The sequence below is a fragment of the Triturus cristatus genome, chromosome 2_1 (genome assembly GCF_964204655.1).
Source record: "Triturus cristatus chromosome 2_1, aTriCri1.1, whole genome shotgun sequence".
NCBI lineage: Eukaryota > Metazoa > Chordata > Amphibia > Caudata > Salamandridae > Triturus > Triturus cristatus.
Window position 1 is genome coordinate 366,587,069 of NC_140581.1, and position 17,626 is coordinate 366,604,694.

At 53.3% G+C, this 17,626-nt stretch overlaps 1 protein-coding gene, 4 non-coding genes and 2 pseudogenes across 5 annotated transcripts; all 7 read left to right on the top strand.

Annotated features, from left to right (window-relative positions):
- Positions 1–3,096: 3,096 nt before the first annotated feature.
- Positions 3,097–3,229, top strand: LOC146865294 (U1 spliceosomal RNA; annotated as a pseudogene).
- Positions 3,230–4,126: 897 nt separating this feature from the next.
- Positions 4,127–4,290, top strand: LOC146865295 (U1 spliceosomal RNA). Its single transcript, XR_014977317.1, has one exon. It is a non-coding gene; the product is annotated as a U1 spliceosomal RNA (small nuclear RNA).
- A 1,183-nt stretch (positions 4,291–5,473) lies between these two features.
- On the top strand, positions 5,474–6,877 carry LOC146865296 (uncharacterized). The gene has a single exon (XM_085639233.1). It carries the CDS (start codon positions 5,474–5,476, stop codon positions 6,875–6,877), a length of 1,404 nt encoding a protein of 467 aa, XP_085495359.1.
- A 3,692-nt stretch (positions 6,878–10,569) lies between these two features.
- LOC146865297 (U1 spliceosomal RNA) lies at positions 10,570–10,702 on the top strand (annotated as a pseudogene).
- Positions 10,703–11,599: 897 nt separating this feature from the next.
- On the top strand, positions 11,600–11,763 carry LOC146865298 (U1 spliceosomal RNA). Its single transcript, XR_014977318.1, has one exon. It is a non-coding gene; the product is annotated as a U1 spliceosomal RNA (small nuclear RNA).
- Positions 11,764–12,378: 615 nt separating this feature from the next.
- Positions 12,379–12,542, top strand: LOC146865299 (U1 spliceosomal RNA). Its single transcript, XR_014977319.1, has one exon. It is a non-coding gene; the product is annotated as a U1 spliceosomal RNA (small nuclear RNA).
- Positions 12,543–13,423: 881 nt separating this feature from the next.
- On the top strand, positions 13,424–13,583 carry LOC146865300 (U1 spliceosomal RNA). Its single transcript, XR_014977461.1, has one exon. It is a non-coding gene; the product is annotated as a U1 spliceosomal RNA (small nuclear RNA).
- The last annotated feature ends 4,043 nt before the right edge of the window (positions 13,584–17,626 follow it).

Genomic DNA, 17,626 nt, shown 5'->3' on the forward strand with positions numbered 1-17,626 from the left:
TAGAGATGGTGGGGGAGGCCTCCCTGACAGATGTCATGGGGTCCATGGGGGTGAACGCCAGGAACTTTACCTGGAGTCGCCCTGATGGCTCCTTGCGCTCCAGGATAGACTTCATCTTTACCTCTCGATCAGTGAAGCTCAAGCAACATTCGATGGTGACAGTACACTTCTCTGACCACAGAGCTATCCACTTCCAAGGGGAACTGACGGGCAAGTTCCTGACAGGTCCAGGCACTTGGAAACTGAATAGCTCTCTGCTGGAGAAAGAGGGGGTGAAGGAGGAGTTGAGGGAGACATACACCCAGTGGCAGGCCATGAAAGAGACATTCAAGTCCACAGGGGAATGGTGGGAATGGGTGAAAGGCAGGCTCCAGGATTTCTTCAAGAATGTGGGCAGGCAGGCTGCAAGGGGGAGAAAGAGGGAGTTCAGTAGACTACAGCAAGTGCTGCAAGAACTGCACGACCTCCAACTCCGGGGATGGGACGTCATGAGCCCTCTGGAAGAAGTCAAGAAAGAGCTGAGCGAGCACTTTCATGACGAATCCAGGGGGATCATCTTCCGTTCCAAGGTGGAGAACTTGGAGAAGGGGGAGAAATGCAACTCCTTCTTCTTTAAGAAAATCCACTCTGCGCACACCCCTCTGGTTCAACTGCGCAATAAGGAGGGAATCCTCTGTGACACGAGGGAGGACATTAGGAAGGTAGTGACAGACTTCTATGGGGACCTCTACTCAGAGAAGAGGTCAGAGGGAGATCAAGCAGAAAAGTTTCTGTCTGGTATCCCAAGAACTGTTTCCCCAACAGTGAGAGAAGCCCTTAATGCCCCCCTGACTTTGGACGAGCTGCACCTTGCAGTTAAATCCTTCAAGTCGGGAAAGACACCAGGTAGTGATGGTCTCCCAGTCGAGTTCTATGACTCACTGTGGGACCTAGTGGGACCAGATCTCCTGCAGGTGTATGAGGAGATGGAGAGGGAAGGAATCATGCCCCACACTCTGAGGGAGGGAATGATTGCTCTCTTGTATAAACATAAGGGGGAGAGATGTGACCTAAAGAACTGGCGCCCCATCTCTCTCCTAAATGTTGACTACAAGATCCTTGCAAAGACACTAGTTAACAGACTGAAGGGCGCCATGGGAGAGTTAGTTCACCCAGACCAAACCTGTGGGGTCCCGGGGCGCAGGGTCGCAGATAGCCTGGCACTGATAAGGGACACGATCCAGTACATCACGGACCGCAAGATCCGGGCTGCCCTGGTCTGTCTAGATCAGGAGAAGGCATTCGATCGCGTCTCCCATGAGTTCATGGAGAGGGTACTGCATGGCTTTGGGCTGGGGGAGCGCTTCTGCGGTTACGTTAAAGTAATGTATAAAGACATCTTCAGTTCAGTCATTGTAAATGGTTGTAAAACAGACCCCTTTCCTATCAGGTCTGGGGTAAGACAAGGCTGCCCGCTCTCGCCACCTCTGTTTGTTTTGGTTATAGAGCTACTCGCTGAGTACATCAGGAAGAACCCAAACATCAGAGGAATCCAGACACCCGGCGACGCGAAGAGGGAAGTCAAGTGTTCGCTGTACATGGACGATGTCACCCTCTTCTGCGCGGATGCGGAATCAGTCCAATCTCTGCTGGAGGCGTGCACAGACTTCGGCAAGGCATCAGGGGCGAGAATCAACGTGGACAAGTCTCAGGTCAAACTCTTCGGGCGATGGGACCTCTGCAACGAGCCTCTCCCCTTCCCCATCGAGGCAGGACTGATGAAGATCCTCGGCGTCTGGTTTGGAGGGCCAGGGGCAGCAGCGAAGAGCTGGAACGAACGTTTGGCCAAGGTGAAGCAAAAACTGGGCCTCTGGAGCCTGAGAAACCTGAGCATTGAAGGGAAGGCTCTGGTGCTCAGGAACGATGCACTGCCCGTGCTGCAGTATGTGACACAGGCCTGGCCACTCCTGGCCAACGTAGCACGGGCCATCAACAGCATGGTGTTCCACTTTGTCTGGCACTCCAAGATGGACAGGGTGAAACGGTCAGTCATGCACAAGGAGCACCGCAAAGGGGGGAAGGCAGTCCCCGACATCTCAACGATCCTCAGGGCCTTCTTTGTGTGTGGCTGCGTCCGGATAACCCTGTTAAATATGAACAAGGACCACTCTGCCTACAAGGTGTTCCGCTTTTTCCTCCTCCCGGTGTGGAGACGGCTGGGATGGGATAAGTGGGAGAATGCTGTGACTTTCAACTGGGACCTCCCATGGTACTACAAGGAGGTAGAAAAGTTTGTGGGGGAATTTGGGCTGAACGGTGTCACTCCTTGCCTTTGGAAGCCCAAGACAATCCGCAAACTGATCAGGACCAGGGACACCACCGAACCAGTAAGCGACCTGCCACCAGCAACGGCAACGCACGTGTGGGAGAATGTATCCTCCCCAGTTCTGACCAACAGACACAAGGACATAGCATGGATGACTGTGAAGGGTGGCCTGCCAGTGAGGTCCTTCATGCACAGCAGAGGCCTGTGCCCGCACAGGAACTGCCCAAGGGGATGCCCCGCAGAGGAATCTGCACACCATCTCTTCTGGGCCTGCCCCTTTGCCCAGAGACTAAGGGCCGCCCTCCGACAAGAACTGGTAGCCCTCATCCCCTATGAGAACATTACGGACCAGTCCATGCTGTACGGGCTGTTTCCAGGGACACACACAGAGGAAGCTATCCAGGAGTGCTGGAGACTCCTCTGCTGTATTAAAGACATTCTCCTGTTCGCCAGAACACGCCTGGTGACCAATGGAGAGGTGGTAAACAGAGAAGGGTGCCGCAGGATGGTGCTCAGCCTGCTTAGAGACTATGCAGCCATGGACAAGAGGGAAAGTGAGGAAGAAGAAGAGCTGTGAGAAAACCCTCCTTCCCCACTGTACTCTTTAAAGTGGCGTCTCCATTAAAACCGTAAAACGCTATCTGCAAATACATCTGATGGAATGTAAAATGTCTCAATGCATTGATTGACTGAAAAGTTAAAGTGGATTGCCTTCCCTAAGGGGTGAGGTACCACTTCCTTAAAAACTATGTATCGCAACTTTTAAGCACTTAATAAAAGTTTTTGCCCCAAAACTGGTGGTTCTCCCAGGGTGAGGCTCATCCATTGCACTTCGGATGTGCTGACCCCTGCGATGTCCCCAAATGCGGGATACTCGACTGCATAATTTCTGGTAGTGGGGGACTGCGTTCGCGCTTTCCCCTGATCTCTGGTTTCAAGAAAGACAAAATGGAAAAAAAATAAAAAGGAGTCTGGAGCACCCTTTCTCGTCTTCTGTGGTCTTTCTGGGCTGCTGCGGCTGGATTGGAGGGGGGCGTGGGCAAGAGGGAATCACATGCTAAGTACCGAGCCTGGGGAATGATGGGATAGTTGCAGCCTCCCACTCTGGGGACCTATCCAGAGACAGGGCAGTAGGCCCTGGCCAGGTGACATGTCTGCTCCTTTCCATCGCCCCCCCTGGGGCTGTGGCCTGGCTGCCAGCCTCTTGCCTCGCCCTAGCCTTCCCAGGCCCAGACTCTGGCTGAGGACCCCAGGCCGTGGCCCGGCGAGGGCTCTGCCCGGCGAGGGTTCTGTCTGCAGCGTTTGGGAGCGTTCGTGAGGGGCTCGGGGCGAGAACCCCTGCTCACTTGCAGGCCTGTTTGTCCCTGGCTTTCAGCCACAAGCAGTCGACTGGGGCCTAGCCAGGCAACATGTCACTGCATACCTCTAGAGGGGGCCTCAGTGGCAGCTCTTAGGCTTCCAAAGCCCCAAATCTCTGCTTCTGGGCCCAAAGTGGGCATGGCAATCGCCCTTCTGTGAGTGCTGTAGCCCTGGCTTTGCCCCCGTGTGAGCAAGGTGCAGCATAGCGAAAGCAGGGCCCTGATTGGCGCTGCCGGTGGGCGTGGACATGCAAATTTTGCTGGCCGGCCGAGGCCTGTGGGAAGCTGCTGTGGGTAGCTGCGCGCTTTCCAAAGTGGGCACAGGGGCCTTGGCTGGTCACCTTGCGCCCCAAAATGCCCATGCTCTGCCTCGCCCGGCCTCAGGCCTTGCCTGTGTGAATGCCACCCTCGCCCTGCGGGGAGATGCCCAGCGGCCCGCCCTCGCCCTGTCCCCTTCCAACTCATACTTACCTGGCAGGGGAGACACCATGATCACGAAGGTGGTTCTCCCAGGGTGAGGCTCATCCATTGCACTTCGGATGTGCTGACCCCTGCGATGTCCCCAAATGCGGGATACTCGACTGCATAATTTCTGGTAGTGGGGGACTGCGTTCGCGCTTTCCCCTGATCTCTGGTTTCAAGAAAGACAAAAAGGAAAAAAAAATAAAAAGGAGTCTGGAGCACCCTTTGACGTTTCTTGTGGTCCGTCCAGGGTGCTGTAAGCTGGCTGGAATGGGGAGTGGGCGAGGGCCAATTAGTTATGCAAATTTACAAGCCTGGGGGATGCTGGCTTAGGGCTTAGAAACGTGCTTCTGGGCCCGATTTCGACCTGGCAAGCACTCTGTTGTGCTTGCGAAAGCCTTTGCTTGTGCACAATTTGGAGGGCCTGAAAAATCTGCTGTTGGGCCCGATTTCGGCCTGCCAAGCCCTCTGGTGTGCTTGCTGTAGCCCTGGCTTTGCCCCCGTGTGAGCAAGGTGCAGCATAGCGAAAGCAGGGCCCTGATTGGCGCTGCCGGTGGGCGTGGACATGCAAATTTTGCTGGCCGGCCGAGGCCTGTGGGAAGCTGCTGTGGGTAGCTGCGCGCTTTCCAAAGTGGGCACAGGGGCCTTGGCTGGTCACCTTGCGCCCCAAAATGCCCATGCTCTGCCTCGCCCGGCCTCAGGCCTAGCCTGTGTGAATGCCACCCTCGCCCTGCGGGGAGATGCCCAGCGGCCCGCCCTCGCCCTGTCCCCTTCCAACTCATACTTACCTGGCAGGTGAGCCACCACGATCACCTGCCTGCAGTACCTCTGGTCGCCACTAGAGGTCACTGTTCTGCAAGAAGAGCTATTTGGTGCTTTTAAGCGCACAAATGCACTTTTAAGTGCTACTGCTGGAGCTTTGCCTGCTGAGGATACCTGCCTTCTGGACCTGCCTTCCTGCCTGCTGAGGACCACCGCCTGCTGGGGACTCCTGCCTGCTGAAGCCACCCGCCGCCTGGAGCTGCCTGCCTGCTGAAGTCTGCTGGAGCTGCCTGCCTTGCTGGGGAAGCTTTGGCTGCTGGAGCTGCCTACCTGCTGTGGATTCCCTTCCTGCCTGCTGTGGACTGCCTGAAGGAGCTGCCTGCCAGCTGGGGACCTCTTGCCAGCCTGAAGGAGACCCCTGTCAGCCCCCTGCTGGGACACCCACCCTGCTGGAGCTGAGGGGCTGCCTGAGTCCTCCACCCACCTGAAGGGGACCCTGTCTACTGGCCTGAGGATTACCTACCGGCCACCAGCTCCCTGAGGAATCCTTCTTCTTCTCCTGGGCACAGCACAGCAAAGCAGCAGGATGAGCAGGCCCCTGAATCCATGGTTCCACAACACCGTAAAGCTACAGAGGAAGGTGGAGCCAGACGGCTCTACACCGCAACTGAGCAGGAAGATATTTACTGAGCTGCTGGTAACCAAGATGGGGTTCACAGCAGCAGAAATCTGGTGCATCATGACGGATGCACCCAAAGGCACCTACCTGCTTACGTTCATGTCTGAACGAATCTGCAGGAGGTATTGGCAGATGTGCTGGTCACGACGGGAGGAGAAACCGTTCTCCGACTTCCACCTGGAATGCCAGCTCGTGGTGGAGGTCAAGAAAATGACCGTGCACGTCTACAATCCACATGTCAATGTGCAGGACCTAACAACCTTCCTACGCCGCCACTGCACAGTGACAAAAGAACCCTCCCGCAACCTGGACAGCGATGGCATTTGGGATGGTAAATGGACAGTGATGGTGAAGCTGAAGGAGGACCCTTTGGCCCCAGATGGAGTCCGCCACCCCCCTTCCAGCTTCTCCCTAGGGCGTGACTCGGGGTACCTGTACTACCCTGGGCAGCCCAAGCTCTGCAACAGGTGCAACAATCCTGGTCACACCGGCAAGGACTGTACGGCGCAAGTTTGCAGGAAATGCAAGCAAGAAGGCCACACAGCAATGTTCTGTAAGGAGAAAACCACATGCAACCTCTGTGGGGCCACAGGTCACCTCTTTAAGGACTGCCCAAAAAGAGCGAAATCCTATGCCCAAGCCGCCAAACCTCCGTGGAGTGAGCAACCGGAGGAGGCAGAGGAGACCAGGCCTCCAGTCCCACCCCCGCGGCGGGAGAGGGGGACAGGGAAAGGGAAGGGCCCTAAACAAGACAAGCCCAAGCCCGACCAGGACACCGCCAAGGTCCAGGAGCAACATACACCTGCCGATACCCCAACCACCCTCCCTGAGCCGGATGAGCACTGTGAGTCAATGGAGACTCCCGCTCAGGATGCCACCGAGGACCAGGGGGAAGGGCCCTGGATAACACAGGAGCTCAGAAAAAGGAGGCACTCAACTGACTCCGAAGGAGAAAGCAAGAGACCAGTGAGCACCCACAACTCCTACTCAGGGCTCGAGAATCCAGAACAGGAGGAGCAGCTCGAACAAGACAGCCCAGACGAGCAACTCGAGCAAGTATCAAAAGTGCTGAAAGAGATGAGGGCACTGGCAAACTCCATGGAGCAGTCCCCACCCCCATCGCCAGCAAGAGTTGAAGAAGTGGAGACCTTCATCGTGGCCCGAGAGCAAGACCTGCCCGTCACCCTGGAGGAGGTAGACCCCAAGCCCAGCCAAGAGCGGGAAGCGGCCATCGTGCAACAGCAAGCAGCAGCTGCCGAGCAGGAAGGCCAAACGCCGGAGTCCCAACAGGAGGCTGTCACAGCCGTGTAAGTAGCCTTGTCAACTGTTTTGTAACCAATTGCTTTGACTTGATAATTAGTCTTTAAGTATTAAGTTTACTCTTAAAAACTAATTAATGATGGCTATTTCATTATTTTCCGTAAACGTCAGAAGTATTAGAGACAGGCGCAGATGTGCTAGTACTTTGGGTTTCCTTGCCAGTCAGGAGTGTGATGTGTACATGATTCAGGAATGCTCCATCCCCTTCGCAACATCATACACGCACCTAGAACAGCAGTGGACCCTAGGGCCTTCCTTTTGGTCTGGAGGGAACAGCAGTAGGTCTGTAGGAGTGGCTACCTTAGTCAGAGGAAGGCGTTTCACGATGGACTCGGTCACCGAACTGGAGGGCGGCAGGGCTCTTGTCGTCGACGGTTCGTGGGCAGGAGAGCCAGTTAGACTGATCAACGTGTACGCCCCTTCTGATGTAGGCGAGCGACGGGAGCTGTTTCAGCGCCTCAGGCCACAGCTGGTCACCTCCAGAACAATTTTGATGGGTGGGGACTTCAACTGTATTCTAGAAGCAGGTGGTAGATGCGGGGCCAGGGCAGGGGCAGGATGGATGGATGATGCTGCGAAACTACTGGTAGAGATGGTGGGGGAGGCCTCCCTGACAGATGTCATGGGGTCCATGGGGGTGAACGCCAGGAACTTTACCTGGAGTCGCCCTGATGGCTCCTTGCGCTCCAGGATAGACTTCATCTTTACCTCTCGATCAGTGAAGCTCAAGCAACATTCGATGGTGACAGTACACTTCTCTGACCACAGAGCTATCCACTTCCAAGGGGAACTGACGGGCAAGTTCCTGACAGGTCCAGGCACTTGGAAACTGAATAGCTCTCTGCTGGAGAAAGAGGGGGTGAAGGAGGAGTTGAGGGAGACATACACCCAGTGGCAGGCCATGAAAGAGACATTCAAGTCCACAGGGGAATGGTGGGAATGGGTGAAAGGCAGGCTCCAGGATTTCTTCAAGAATGTGGGCAGGCAGGCTGCAAGGGGGAGAAAGAGGGAGTTCAGTAGACTACAGCAAGTGCTGCAAGAACTGCACGACCTCCAACTCCGGGGATGGGACGTCATGAGCCCTCTGGAAGAAGTCAAGAAAGAGCTGAGCGAGCACTTTCATGACGAATCCAGGGGGATCATCTTCCGTTCCAAGGTGGAGAACTTGGAGAAGGGGGAGAAATGCAACTCCTTCTTCTTTAAGAAAATCCACTCTGCGCACACCCCTCTGGTTCAACTGCGCAATAAGGAGGGAATCCTCTGTGACACGAGGGAGGACATTAGGAAGGTAGTGACAGACTTCTATGGGGACCTCTACTCAGAGAAGAGGTCAGAGGGAGATCAAGCAGAAAAGTTTCTGTCTGGTATCCCAAGAACTGTTTCCCCAACAGTGAGAGAAGCCCTTAATGCCCCCCTGACTTTGGACGAGCTGCACCTTGCAGTTAAATCCTTCAAGTCGGGAAAGACACCAGGTAGTGATGGTCTCCCAGTCGAGTTCTATGACTCACTGTGGGACCTAGTGGGACCAGATCTCCTGCAGGTGTATGAGGAGATGGAGAGGGAAGGAATCATGCCCCACACTCTGAGGGAGGGAATGATTGCTCTCTTGTATAAACATAAGGGGGAGAGATGTGACCTAAAGAACTGGCGCCCCATCTCTCTCCTAAATGTTGACTACAAGATCCTTGCAAAGACACTAGTTAACAGACTGAAGGGCGCCATGGGAGAGTTAGTTCACCCAGACCAAACCTGTGGGGTCCCGGGGCGCAGGGTCGCAGATAGCCTGGCACTGATAAGGGACACGATCCAGTACATCACGGACCGCAAGATCCGGGCTGCCCTGGTCTGTCTAGATCAGGAGAAGGCATTCGATCGCGTCTCCCATGAGTTCATGGAGAGGGTACTGCATGGCTTTGGGCTGGGGGAGCGCTTCTGCGGTTACGTTAAAGTAATGTATAAAGACATCTTCAGTTCAGTCATTGTAAATGGTTGTAAAACAGACCCCTTTCCTATCAGGTCTGGGGTAAGACAAGGCTGCCCGCTCTCGCCACCTCTGTTTGTTTTGGTTATAGAGCTACTCGCTGAGTACATCAGGAAGAACCCAAACATCAGAGGAATCCAGACACCCGGCGACGCGAAGAGGGAAGTCAAGTGTTCGCTGTACATGGACGATGTCACCCTCTTCTGCGCGGATGCGGAATCAGTCCAATCTCTGCTGGAGGCGTGCACAGACTTCGGCAAGGCATCAGGGGCGAGAATCAACGTGGACAAGTCTCAGGTCAAACTCTTCGGGCGATGGGACCTCTGCAACGAGCCTCTCCCCTTCCCCATCGAGGCAGGACTGATGAAGATCCTCGGCGTCTGGTTTGGAGGGCCAGGGGCAGCAGCGAAGAGCTGGAACGAACGTTTGGCCAAGGTGAAGCAAAAACTGGGCCTCTGGAGCCTGAGAAACCTGAGCATTGAAGGGAAGGCTCTGGTGCTCAGGAACGATGCACTGCCCGTGCTGCAGTATGTGACACAGGCCTGGCCACTCCTGGCCAACGTAGCACGGGCCATCAACAGCATGGTGTTCCACTTTGTCTGGCACTCCAAGATGGACAGGGTGAAACGGTCAGTCATGCACAAGGAGCACCGCAAAGGGGGGAAGGCAGTCCCCGACATCTCAACGATCCTCAGGGCCTTCTTTGTGTGTGGCTGCGTCCGGATAACCCTGTTAAATATGAACAAGGACCACTCTGCCTACAAGGCGTTCCGCTTTTTCCTCCTCCCGGTGTGGAGACGGCTGGGATGGGATAAGTGGGAGAATGCTGTGACTTTCAACTGGGACCTCCCATGGTACTACAAGGAGGTAGAAAAGTTTGTGGGGGAATTTGGGCTGAACGGTGTCACTCCTTGCCTTTGGAAGCCCAAGACAATCCGCAAACTGATCAGGACCAGGGACACCACCGAACCAGTAAGCGACCTGCCACCAGCAACGGCAACGCACGTGTGGGAGAATGTATCCTCCCCAGTTCTGACCAACAGACACAAGGACATAGCATGGATGACTGTGAAGGGTGGCCTGCCAGTGAGGTCCTTCATGCACAGCAGAGGCCTGTGCCCGCACAGGAACTGCCCAAGGGGATGCCCCGCAGAGGAATCTGCACACCATCTCTTCTGGGCCTGCCCCTTTGCCCAGAGACTAAGGGCCGCCCTCCGACAAGAACTGGTAGCCCTCATCCCCTATGAGAACATTACGGACCAGTCCATGCTGTACGGGCTGTTTCCAGGGACACACACAGAGGAAGCTATCCAGGAGTGCTGGAGACTCCTCTGCTGTATTAAAGACATTCTCCTGTTCGCCAGAACACGCCTGGTGACCAATGGAGAGGTGGTAAACAGAGAAGGGTGCCGCAGGATGGTGCTCAGCCTGCTTAGAGACTATGCAGCCATGGACAAGAGGGAAAGTGAGGAAGAAGAAGAGCTGTGAGAAAACCCTCCTTCCCCACTGTACTCTTTAAAGTGGCGTCTCCATTAAAACCGTAAAACGCTATCTGCAAATACATCTGATGGAATGTAAAATGTCTCAATGCATTGATTGACTGAAAAGTTAAAGTGGATTGCCTTCCCTAAGGGGTGAGGTACCACTTCCTTAAAAACTATGTATCGCAACTTTTAAGCACTTAATAAAAGTTTTTGCCCCAAAACTGGTGGTTCTCCCAGGGTGAGGCTCATCCATTGCACTTCGGATGTGCTGACCCCTGCGATGTCCCCAAATGCGGGATACTCGACTGCATAATTTCTGGTAGTGGGGGACTGCGTTCGCGCTTTCCCCTGATCTCTGGTTTCAAGAAAGACAAAATGGAAAAAAAATAAAAAGGAGTCTGGAGCACCCTTTCTCGTCTTCTGTGGTCTTTCTGGGCTGCTGCGGCTGGATTGGAGGGGGGCGTGGGCAAGAGGGAATCACATGCTAAGTACCGAGCCTGGGGAATGATGGGATAGTTGCAGCCTCCCACTCTGGGGACCTATCCAGAGACAGGGCAGTAGGCCCTGGCCAGGTGACATGTCTGCTCCTTTCCATCGCCCCCCCTGGGGCTGTGGCCTGGCTGCCAGCCTCTTGCCTCGCCCTAGCCTTCCCAGGCCCAGACTCTGGCTGAGGACCCCAGGCCGTGGCCCGGCGAGGGCTCTGCCCGGCGAGGGTTCTGTCTGCAGCGTTTGGGAGCGTTCGTGAGGGGCTCGGGGCGAGAACCCCTGCTCACTTGCAGGCCTGTTTGTCCCTGGCTTTCAGCCACAAGCAGTCGACTGGGGCCTAGCCAGGCAACATGTCACTGCATACCTCTAGAGGGGGCCTCAGTGGCAGCTCTTAGGCTTCCAAAGCCCCAAATCTCTGCTTCTGGGCCCAAAGTGGGCATGGCAATCGCCCTTCTGTGAGTGCTGTAGCCCTGGCTTTGCCCCCGTGTGAGCAAGGTGCAGCATAGCGAAAGCAGGGCCCTGATTGGCGCTGCCGGTGGGCGTGGACATGCAAATTTTGCTGGCCGGCCGAGGCCTGTGGGAAGCTGCTGTGGGTAGCTGCGCGCTTTCCAAAGTGGGCACAGGGGCCTTGGCTGGTCACCTTGCGCCCCAAAATGCCCATGCTCTGCCTCGCCCGGCCTCAGGCCTTGCCTGTGTGAATGCCACCCTCGCCCTGCGGGGAGATGCCCAGCGGCCCGCCCTCGCCCTGTCCCCTTCCAACTCATACTTACCTGGCAGGGGAGACACCATGATCACGAAGGTGGTTCTCCCAGGGTGAGGCTCATCCATTGCACTTCGGATGTGCTGACCCCTGCGATGTCCCCAAATGCGGGATACTCGACTGCATAATTTCTGGTAGTGGGGGACTGCGTTCGCGCTTTCCCCTGATCTCTGGTTTCAAGAAAGACAAAAAGGAAAAAAAAATAAAAAGGAGTCTGGAGCACCCTTTGACGTTTCTTGTGGTCCGTCCAGGGTGCTGTAAGCTGGCTGGAATGGGGAGTGGGCGAGGGCCAATTAGTTATGCAAATTTACAAGCCTGGGGGATGCTGGCTTAGGGCTTAGAAACGTGCTTCTGGGCCCGATTTCGACCTGGCAAGCACTCTGTTGTGCTTGCGAAAGCCTTTGCTTGTGCACAATTTGGAGGGCCTGAAAAATCTGCTGTTGGGCCCGATTTCGGCCTGCCAAGCCCTCTGGTGTGCTTGCTGTAGCCCTGGCTTTGCCCCCGTGTGAGCAAGGTGCAGCATAGCGAAAGCAGGGCCCTGATTGGCGCTGCCGGTGGGCGTGGACATGCAAATTTTGCTGGCCGGCCGAGGCCTGTGGGAAGCTGCTGTGGGTAGCTGCGCGCTTTCCAAAGTGGGCACAGGGGCCTTGGCTGGTCACCTTGCGCCCCAAAATGCCCATGCTCTGCCTCGCCCGGCCTCAGGCCTAGCCTGTGTGAATGCCACCCTCGCCCTGCGGGGAGATGCCCAGCGGCCCGCCCTCGCCCTGTCCCCTTCCAACTCATACTTACCTGGCAGGGGAGACACCATGATCACGAAGGTGGTTCTCCCAGGGTGAGGCTCATCCATTGCACTTCGGATGTGCTGACCCCTGCGATGTCCCCAAATGCGGGATACTCGACTGCATAATTTCTGGTAGTGGGGGACTGCGTTCGCGCTTTCCCCTGATCTCTGGTTTCAAGAAAGACAAAATGGAAAAAAAATAAAAAGGAGTCTGGAGCACCCTTTCTCGTCTTCTGTGGTCTTTCTGGGCTGCTGCGGCTGGATTGGAGGGGGGCGTGGGCAAGAGGGAATCACATGCTAAGTACCGAGCCTGGGGAATGATGGGATAGTTGCAGCCTCCCACTCTGGGGACCTATCCAGAGACAGGGCAGTAGGCCCTGGCCAGGTGACATGTCTGCTCCTTTCCATCGCCCCCCCTGGGGCTGTGGCCTGGCTGCCAGCCTCTTGCCTCGCCCTAGCCTTCCCAGGCCCAGACTCTGGCTGAGGACCACAGGCCGTGGCCCGGCGAGGGTTCTGTCTGCAGCGTTTGGGAGCGTTCGTGAGGGGCTCGGGGCGAGAACCCCTGCTCACTTGCAGGCCTGTTTGTCCCTGGCTTTCAGCCACAAGCAGTCGACTGGGGCCTAGCCAGGCAACATGTCACTGCATACCTCTAGAGGGGGCCTCAGTGGCAGCTCTTAGGCTTCCAAAGCCCCAAATCTCTGCTTCTGGGCCCAAAGTGGGCATGGCAATCGCCCTTCTGTGAGTGCTGTAGCCCTGGCTTTGCCCCCGTGTGAGCAAGGTGCAGCATAGCGAAAGCAGGGCCCTGATTGGCGCTGCCGGTGGGCGTGGACATGCAAATTTTGCTGGCCGGCCGAGGCCTGTGGGAAGCTGCTGTGGGTAGCTGCGCGCTTTCCAAAGTGGGCACAGGGGCCTTGGCTGGTCACCTTGCGCCCCAAAATGCCCATGCTCTGCCTCGCCCGGCCTCAGGCCTAGCCTGTGTGAATGCCACCCTCGCCCTGCGGGGAGATGCCCAGCGGCCCGCCCTCGCCCTGTCCCCTTCCAACTCATACTTACCTGGCAGGGGAGACACCATGATCACGAAGGTGGTTCTCCCAGGGTGAGGCTCATCCATTGCACTTCGGATGTGCTGACCCCTGCGATGTCCCCAAATGCGGGTGTTGTGTCCTACTTTAGTGTCGTGTGTCTCGTGGTTTCGAGTGTTCCTAAGGTGAGTGTGTGTGCGTGCATGGAATGTCATAGTCTCTGTGACATTCGGGTTCTGGGAGTTGCTGTTAGTCTGGCTGAGGATGTGGAGGTGTATCCTGGCGCTCACCTGTTTCATACTTTGTTCTTAATAAAGAACTTGTGACTTACTACGAAGCGTACCGACCATCACTTCAATTGGCGACGAGGGTGGGATTGGAGCAGCGGCGTGCGAAGGATTTAAAAAAGTGATGGTCGGTACGCTTCGTAGTTAGTCACAAGTTCTTTATTAAGAACAAAGTATGAAACAGGTGAGCGCCAGGATACACCTCCACATCCTCAGCCAGACTAACAGCAACTCACAGAACCCGAATGTCACAGAGACTATGACATTCCATGCACGCACACACACTCACCTTAGGAACACTCGAAACCACGAGACACACGACACTAAAGTAGGACACAACACATCCCCCCCCCTTAACACAACAAACAAACAACTAACAAACCAAAACACAATAAAAAAAACAAAAACAGCTTATATCCACAAACACAGAAAGAACACCAAACACAAACAACAGTACTACACAATATACTCCTTAAGCCAACTAGGCAAAATCTTTTTCCTTTTTCCTACCCCCATGCCACCATCACCAGAAACAGCATCCCCCTGTATAGGTAATGTGACACATTCCTGTGGAGGTACCATGCTTGGCTGACACGACATAGACCCTTCCCCCTCTGTAACAGAAGAAGTGTCCTTGGCACCCCCATGACAGAATTCATCCTCCTGAACCACCTCATGTTCCCGTACACCTTCCACACCTAACTGTGACCGTAGGTTACTATTCTCAAAATAATCCTCCACCCATTCGAAATCTTCCCTTTGATCCTCCACAAGGTTACCATCATCCTGACCACCAATCACAGCTATATCTTTCAAATTCCACACCTTCCCATCACTTAACCTAACCGAATTCCTCAAAACCTCCATAACTTGCTGAGGTGACTCAAATTTACTCTCTCCTTTAACAACTTTGAACGGTTTCCTGACCCGTACCCAATCGCCAACTTCAATATCCACCTCCTTGGCACCATGGACCCTATCATAATAAACTTTAGTTTTTGCATGTACTTCTTCCAATTTACCTCGTACCTCATTAGGAGACCAATGATGTACTCCACTTTGTACTAACCACTTTGGATTGTACTTACTCCTTGGCATTCTACCCCTCATCATGACAAAAGGAGGCAACCCAGTTTGAATTTGAGAAGTAATTCTGTATGACCACACCGCTTTTTGCACTTGTATCCTCCAATCCAGATTTTTGTTCATTGACGCTTGAATGACCCCTTTAATCACTCTATTAAAACGTTCCACCGTACCATTCCCACTTGGATTGTACAGCGCCGTGGTTTTATGTTTAATCCCACACCTTTTAAAGTACTCTTTAGCCATATTAGAAATAAATTGCACCCCGTTGTCCGTAAGAATGCAACCCGGTAAGCCTTCCATCACAAAGATATTATCCAAAAACCTTAAAACGGACTGAGTATCTGCCTTCTCTACTATTTCTACAACTGGCCATTTGGTAAACAAATCTATAGCCACCAACCCATACTCTTTTAACTCACCAACCGGTCCAAAAATGTCCACCGCAATAGTATCCCATGGCAAACTCGGAATTAAACCTTCACTCATTGTGGGTCTTAAAGTTTTCAAAGACTTGTCCGCCGAGCAACAAACCGAACAAGTCTTCACAAAACCTTCAATCTCCTTGTCAATTCCTGGCCACCAGAACATCCCCTTCACAATCAACTTCGTTCTGACAATTCCAAAATGCCCCTCATGACATAATTGTAAAATCCTTCCACGCAATGTCTTTGGAGGAATTATTCTATCACCTCTTAACAACAGATCTCTGTCTAGAACCAATTCCATCCGTACCTCCCAATAAGATTGCAAACCTCCTGAAATACTCGCCTTCCTCGGCCACCCTTTAGAAACGTACTCCACAACTCTGTCCAACACCTCGTCCTTAGACTGTTCCTCTAGCCATTCACCTTTACTGATAGCAGCTGCACCAGAATCATGTACTAAAGCTATACTACAGTTCCCCCAAGGATCATCCACACACTCCTCCAATGGAGTGGGCAATCTTGATAGGCAATCCGCCACTACATTATCTTTGCCCGGAACATGCACCATCCTGTAAATGAACTCCTTCATCCTCATTGAAATTCTGGCCAATCTAGCCGAAGCAACTGCTGTACCCTCACTAGATAAAATACGAACCAAAGGTCGGTGATCCGTACGAATCACCACAGGTTTCCCCCACACAAAGGCACGAAAATGTTCAAGTGCCCATGCACACGCCAATGCCTCTCTTTCTATGATCGGATATTTACTTTCTACAGGTGACAATGCTCTAGAAGCAAATAAGATAATCTCTCTTCCGTCCTTCCCTTTTTGTGACAACACAGCGCCAAGCCCTTTATCGCTAGCGTCCGTAGTCAAGAAACAATCTAAATTCGGATCAAAACTAGCAAGAGCATTCACTGCTTGAAGATCCACCTTGACTTCCCTAAATTCTCTTTCACACTCCTTATTCCAATCAAATTTTGCATTTTTCTTTAAAAGTAAACGAACATTGTACACTTTCGATGCAAAATTCTTTATGAATTTCGCACAATATTCTGCCATACCCAAAAATGACCTTATCTCTTCCTTAGACACAGGGGCTGGTGACCTAATGATGTTTTCGACCAATGTTGGCTTAGGTCTTACCCCTTCCTCACTTATAATGTGCCCCAGATACGAGACACTCCTCTGACCGAATTTACATTTAGTTAGCTCAACAGTTAACCCCACTGACTGTAAAGTTTCCAAAACTTGAATCAATTTTTTATCATGCTCCAGTTTGTCTTTCCCTGCTACCAAAATGTCATCTTGAAAAAAACGAACACCTTCCACATCACCAAACAATCTGTGCATTAGTCTCTGAAAAACTGCTGCAGCAGATGCCAGCCCAAAAGGCATTCTTGTGAATTGAAATCACCCAAACGGCGTAATAAAAGCTGTGAGGTTCCTTGAATCTGCTTCCAACACAACCTGATGGTAAGCCGCAGACAGGTCAATGGTAGAAAACCACGTAGCCCCTCTCAAAGATGAAACCATCTCATTGATTTTGGGTAAAGGAAACTTTTCTATGACAATGTTATTGTTTAAATGGCGCAAGTCTATGCAAAGCCGGATTTTTCCGTTAGGCTTGCGGGCCACGACAACCGGAGAAATCCATGCTGATGTCTCCACCTCTTCAATAACTCCTTTGCTTAACAAATTCTGTATTTCACTCTTTACCTCATCCCTAATCAATATCGGAATGGGTCTTGCTTTGTGAACTTTAGGTTGTGCATCCTTTCTCAGTATTATTTTGTGCTCAAACCCTCTGAGCTCCCCAAGCACTTTCCCGAACACCCTAGGAAATTTCCTACTCAACATTTCACTCATCTTACTGCACTCATCCATTATCAGCACTTTTTCCACACTATTAGGATCAAGAATTACATGCAGATCCTTTTGATCGAACCATCCCAACACTGACGGTCCCCTCTTAGCTATGTACAATTTCCCTCTTGTGGATCTCCCTTTACAGTCAGTGGGGTTAACTGTTGAGCAGATAGCCTGGCACTGATAAGGGACACGATCCAGTACATCACGGACCGCAAGATCCGGGCTGCCCTGGTCTGTCTAGATCAGGAGAAGGCATTCGACCGCGTCTCCCATGAGTTCATGGAGAGGGTACTGCATGGCTTTGGGCTGGGGGAGCGCTTCTGCGGTTACGTTAAAGTAATGTATAAGGACATCTTCAGTTCAGTCATTGTAAATGGTTGTAAAACAGACCCCTTTCCTATCAGGTCTGGGGTAAGACAAGGCTGCCCGCTCTCGCCACCTCTGTTTGTTTTGGTTATAGAGCTACTCGCTGAGTACATCAGGAAGAACCCAAACATCAGAGGAATCCAGACACCCGGCGAGGCGAAGAGGGAAGTCAAGTGTTCGCTGTAC

Excerpts from the sequence above, each read along its gene's own strand:
- LOC146865296 (XM_085639233.1), top strand. The coding sequence starts at position 5,474 with ATGAGCAGGCCCCTGAATCCATGGTTCCACAACACCGTAAAGCTACAG.